This window comes from Cupressus sempervirens, chromosome 9 (genome assembly GCF_028749045.1).
Source record: "Cupressus sempervirens isolate cs-2001-9-10 chromosome 9, ASM2874904v1, whole genome shotgun sequence".
Taxonomy (NCBI): domain Eukaryota; kingdom Viridiplantae; phylum Streptophyta; class Pinopsida; order Cupressales; family Cupressaceae; genus Cupressus; species Cupressus sempervirens.
The window spans coordinates 452,801,816-452,808,355 of record NC_143126.1 but is presented as its reverse complement, the minus strand read 5'-3'; the positions used below and the strand labels follow the sequence as shown (position 1 = coordinate 452,808,355).

General features: G+C 34.1%; 1 protein-coding gene across 1 annotated transcript; it reads right to left on the bottom strand.

The window, feature by feature from the left end:
- Positions 1-4,025: 4,025 nt before the first annotated feature.
- On the bottom strand, positions 4,026-4,862 carry LOC149539272 (uncharacterized). The gene has a single exon (XM_089800600.1). The coding sequence runs from the start codon at positions 4,719-4,721 to the stop codon at positions 4,224-4,226; it is 498 nt and encodes a 165-aa protein (XP_089656726.1). The 5' UTR covers positions 4,722-4,862; the 3' UTR covers positions 4,026-4,223.
- Positions 4,863-6,540: the final 1,678 nt, after the last annotated feature.

Genomic DNA, 6,540 nt, shown 5'->3' with positions numbered 1-6,540 from the left:
AGCTTGATCAGCCAATCTAGCATCCAACCGAGCAAACATCTTAGAAAAATTTCTCTCCACTATATCATAGATTTTCACAATCATTTTAGGGTCCAATCCTCTTAGAGCCATCTCCCAAGATCTTCGTAAACCCTCTGCAACAAATCCTTCCCATGCTCCTTGTGACAACCTCAAATTTTTTGCAAGTTAGATCGCAACCTGCCACCTTGCACGAACAATCAGGAACCACATCACAAGTCTAGGACAACGGATTTGCAATCCACAAGCTCTCTACGATCATGCCTCAACAAGTTCAGTCTTCCATCTCCGCATCAATCGATCAATCTGTTGTCCTCCCAAGGTCCTAGTGCAAATTGCCTTAGCTTTGGCGATCTGTTTACACGCTCAGGAACTCCCACTCTAATAAACTTCACCCAACCAAGGTCTTGGTACAAACTGCCTCACACTTCGGCGATCTGCTTGTACACTCAGGAACTCCTACTCTGATACCACTGATGACGGGCCTCTCTGATACCACTTGATGAAAGTATGCTCTGATACCATTTGATGAAGGGCCACACCACCCTTACCAACTCACAACCAAGAATGCAACGAGATGACAAAATGTTTCAAACAATTTTATTATACTTGAAAATCCAATAGCAATTACAATAACATGTCTGCAAGATCTCTCAAGATCCAATCCAAACCCAAGCTAGTCTAGATCCACATTCTAGTAGAAACCTCCAAGATCTCAACTTGTGCTCGCAAGCCACCAAGCAATCTCCTTGTTTCTAAACTGCAGTCACTGGCTCTTCTCCAACTTTATCCAAGATCCAAGTGTAAACTGCCTCACATTCGGCGCTCTGTCTACACACTCACAATTCCATCACAATCCTGCTGTAAACTGCCTCACATTCGGCGCTCTGTCCACAGACTTAGGAAAACTCACTCTTCACTTCCTCTTCTCTTTCACACCTTGAAGCCTTCCAAGCTTTCCAAGCTTCACCTTCCACAACTTTCACCTTTCCAAGCTACTCCTTCTCGAGCTTCTCCTTCTCGAGCTTCCACTCCTCGAGCTTGATTAGAAATGCTCATATGCCTTGCTTAAATAGGCACTTACCACCCAATACATGACTTATCCACAACCTTCTAAAATTCCTCCACAACCTTCTACAACTTCCATAACCTTCTACAATATCCACAACTTTCTACAATATTCATAACTTTCTAGAATTCTACCCACACCTCGATAAATGGAATGACAACCATTTATTTTTTTATTTTTTCTATTATGCCACCTATGCACTTCGAAAATAGAAATCCCCTTTTCCTTTCTTTTCTCCTTTTTTCCCCTTTTTTATTTTTTTAATTATTTCTCCTCTAATTTTCGTCACTTTCTCTCTCCTCCAGATTTTTTTTTTTTCGATAATTTTCCCATGCAAGATGCTCCTGCATCAAATTTGCATCTTGAACTTTCAATTAACATAATTGGAACTATCTAACTTATTTGATTCAGTTAGATAAATATATGAAAATTTATCATATTTAAAATAAATCAATAATAAAAAGAAGTTCTTACTAATTTCTTACACAATGAGTTCAACCCTTCTTAGTCATTTTGTACACTATCACAATTAACGCATTAAGGCACAACATTGCCTTTTGGCAACTCCTTCAAAATTCTTTATTGGTGTACAAGATACTTTTATTGTCTAAAATATGGCAATACTCTAGAAACCTCAAAGTTGCCGCGGATACCATACAAAATAGAACATAAACAAAACAAAACAAAGGAATTGGAATACTTATTTTATTGATCAAACAACACATATTTATACAACAAATGAGACAAGAAACTTCCCTAAATATCTGCTAAATAAACTAACAAGTGCCAACAATTGACAAGTACTTTGAACTTGACAGACAACACGTACAATGGACTGATAATGAACTCTGACACTACTAGACAAATCTTCAGTAAGTCATTATTTGTTACTAAAACTCTTTGACATCATCAATACTTTTGTAGTAAAACATGTGTGTGTGGGCGTGCTAAAGAGAAGTTTGTTTTTAACATAAAAATAAATTTTATGGAAGAATTTTCAAGATTTTTCAAATTAATATATCAAATATCTTTTTTAAGATTAGAAAGCTTTATATAACTTATTTTTGTTTTAATATTTTTTTTACAGACATCTCTACCTTAACTTTTGGGTGTTGTTTATTTACAAAATATAAATTTTCATAAAATTATATATTAATTTTATAATATATTCAAAAATTAATTACTGTATTTATATATAAAATTAATAAACTAGAGTTTCAAATAATCAGCTTATATTATTAATAAAAACCTCTAAACAAAGAAATTTGCAAAATTATATTTGCTGCAATTCCTTTTCACAAATATAACAAATTAGAACAAAATGAAAATACAAATATAAGTAACTATTAAAAAATTATTAAATTATGTTGTATCATGTTGAAAGGAGAATCCTAAAATATCTCAGTGGATTGGTTGAGGAATTTTCAGTTTTTTAATAATAACACGTGCCACTTAGTGGCTTGTATTTGCCGAAAATTGTGATAATTTAAGATTAAAAATTTAATAGTTAAAAATAGTAAGTTGACATAAGTTATAATAATTTAAGAATAAAAAAATTAATAGTGACATGTAATGATGTTAATTTAATATAATTTAATCATGAGATTAAAAAAAACAATCTTCATATATATTTAGATATTTAAAAAATAATAATTTTTAAAGAAAATTATAATTTAAAAAAATTATCATGTAGGTGCAATGTTAGAATTTATTCATTCTATTTAAATTATTAAGATTAAAAATAATTATCATTGAAACTAGATATATCAAATAATATCAAATAATAGTTTCTAACATAAAAATATTTTTGAATTTATAATATAACTATTATAGCCAAAAAAAATTATTTGATAAATTTTATGAGTTTGATATAAGTTTTATGTGTTTCATATTTTAAATATTTCATCCTTAGGGTAGTGGTTCCTCAAATCACTACTATAAGACTCAAATATTATGAGCCAATCAAACTAAATTAAAATATTTTTCATTATTTTAGAAATTTAGATTTGACATATAAACATTTAAAAAAATCAAAGATTAACTTAATGAAAGAATTAATCACTCTTTATGTACAAGTGATGTGCAATAGTATGTACTTGAAATACAATAAGCAAGAGTCATAAGGTTTAAATTTTCAAAATTGTGGAAAATAAGATATTGCAACCAACAAAATTACATGTATGCAATTATTTAACTCGATCCAAAACCTTATTGACAACAAATTAAAAACTTTAAAAGTATGGAATGTGACGGCATAATTTCAGAAGCATACCAGAAACCTTCAGCCTCATCCCAAAAGACATCCCTTCATTCTAAAATCTTAAAAGTAGATCTCCTATTTCATTTTTTTTGAAAAAAAAATCAGTATCTTAGAACACATGTTTTAATAATTTTTCCAATGGAACCCATTGTTATTATGAGACTACCATGGTTCATCATTTGCTTCTTATTTTACAGAGTTCACTGTACCGGGCACTTTTCTCTCCATTTTTTTCCCACTTGCAGAAATGTCCATTGATAGTGCAATCTGTAAATTCGGAGCTAAATTGTAAATGGGCTTTAAGTATTACTGTTCATTGGAATGTCTTCAACAAACACACACTGGAAGAGTTATTGAAATTTGAAGCCCGGCATTATAATCATTCACATGGAGGCGCTGTTACAAATCATAGAACTCTTGGAATTAGGTCAAGTTAAAGAGTTTACAGCAGTTTTGTTGGCGAGGCAAATTCTCATTTTGGGAGTCATGGTGAGCGGGCTGTGCATTGTTAGGATTCGAACTTGGGTCACAGCACACAAGCAGAGTTGGGTTTTACACTAATATGAATCCCTTCCCCTGACTACAGTGCTTTTCCCGTCTTGAATATGGAGCCTTAATGAATCAAGCAAATGTTGTTGTCCTCAGAAAACTCCAATAAAACATGATCCAGAAGATGAATTGTAGCAGAATTCCACTTGTATTTAACATTAGAAAGAAAAAAGAATAGATGGCAAAACCCTTTTCGGAAAACCCTAAAGATCGTATACAGGGATTACATCTAATGTTACATTTCCATTTCAGCTGTGCTGTTTTTCTTCCAAAGAAGCACAGCTGAAAGAGCAAGCATAAATTTACAATGTGTATATATATCTATTCTTATGAACACTCAAAAATGGTCTCCAACTTGGATTGTTTTCTATGTTTCCTGCTACCCATTGTCCCTGCTAAAACAGGGCTTGACAAGCAACAAACAGAAGCTGAATTTGGGTTTTCCTCCTCAACCTGTGAAGGAGGAATATGAAAGAGGGGCTGAACTTTGCCCTTTGATTTCCTCCTCTGCTGAGTGGCACCATTTGCCTTGAGAAGCATGGCTGCCATGTCTGAATCAGTCAGCACAAACTCCATCTTTCTATTGGGAAGAAGAAAGTAGAGCTCCCCAAGCTTCAATTCATTCTCCTCATTCAAAACCTCTGAAATGTATTCACCACTGTAGAGACCACCAGAGGCACATATGAAATGTCCCGAGTATTTCCCAACTATCTCACCACATTTCACAGGATCAGAGAACTCCATGATGCTCCCATCCATCAACACCAGCTTTGCTGTCAATGAGTTCAGAGGCTTCTCATGACCAGAAGACATACAGCTTCCCATTTCCAAATGATTACTGTAACAGCAAGAGCAATGAGAAACCTCAAAAGAAAGAATGTGGAATCCCTACACCACACAAACTTGAATGAAAATATCAGATGTGAGGCATAAATAAGGCTGGAAAAGCGTATATATGTAAGCTGTGGGTAAATCGGAATGTGGTGAGACAGAAAACCGGGTACAAGAAACCAGCAGCAAAACAACTGGGGTATTTGTGAGAGAAACAATGGCAGTTTTCCAGGAAAGGTGGATGGGTGTGGACTCCACCTGGCATGGCCTGGACTCACCAACAAGGGGTCAAATTGGGTCCTTGGATTCGATGATTTAGCTTGCTCTCCAGCTTTTTCTTGACGTCAGCAGGGTAAAATAATGGGAATAATGTCCGGAGGTTGTTTGAATTGTGCAGCCTTACAGCTCAGTGGCGTGCAGAAACGTACACATGTTCTTGGGAACTGTGGCGTCCCCACTTCAATTACTTAACTAGTACAATTATTGCACATTTGGCTATGGCTGCTATTTCAAAATGTTTGCAAGGAAAAACATGTGACAATACGTGTGGGCACTCACGCATGGGGAACCGAGTCGCTGCTGATATCAGAGAAACAGGAGTTTGGCTTTATTTGGTGGTGTAATAGTTAAAGAGTTGAAAGATTGAAGAGGTCTCTGTAGAGCTTGGGACAGATGAGGGAAAGAAGTGGAGCATAGATGGGATTGCTACCTACCTAGTTAGACAGTGGGTAAAATGGAAAAGAAATCACTTTAGTTTTTATATTTTTGGATATTAAAGATGGTACAAGTGAGAAAATATAAGCCAGCATAGTTCAACCTGTTTTCTTCAGTTTTTTTGGTTTGGTGCATTTTTATTATTATTCTGTTGCATTTTCACAAAATTGTAGAGAGTCAAAATCACACATGGGTCATCGAGTTTGACTCAAAATCACACAGTTAAATCCTGATATTCATATCACAAGAATTGTAGAGAGTCAAATTAGCAATCTAGTATGTAAAATTGAAATTTTATACGGATCTATAGTACGGTGCTACTTTTAGTACGGAATTCTGGTATCCAACTTATATCCAATTGTCTCTTATATCTGGCTCCATCTTTACACTTAAATTTGAGTGTGAGGATAAAAAACTAATTTTAACATGTCCCAGTAAAACACTAGTGATGCAAACAATAGCCCCTCTTTTAAGAGTACAAGTTGTCCACTAGTAGGCCAACTCATGAGAGTCCCATCACCAACTTGTTATAGTGTAGCTTTTATCTATATTGTTTTTCTATCCATAGTTGATGCAAACAATAGCCCGTCTTTTAAGAGCACAAGTTGTCCACTCGTAGGCCAACTAATGAGAGTCCCATCACCAACTTGTTATAGTGTAGCTTTTATCTATATTGTTTTTCTATCCATAGTGATACCTATATTCTCTTCCTTTTAAAACTATCCCATCTATACTTGTTTAGATATTTCATTATTTTATAGAGAAATAATAATATTGCAAGGATGGAAACTCTATATCTATATTTTTGGGATTTTGCTTTATATTATTTTGCCAAGGATGTCATTTTCAGTTTTGAGTGGATGTCTTAAAGTATATAGTATTATCACTTATTGATTTGTCTTTGTTACATTATTTGTTTTCATTCCTAGGTCATTTTATTAGTCCAAACAAGCTTCGTCATTTTTATGGTGTAGATTCAACCTTTAATTTCAAAATGACAAATCTTCATATGGGCCTACGCCAACTCATGTTTTTTATGTATGTTGACACATTATCAAAACATTCAAATTGTGTGTAAAGTCATGTATAAAAGGACATT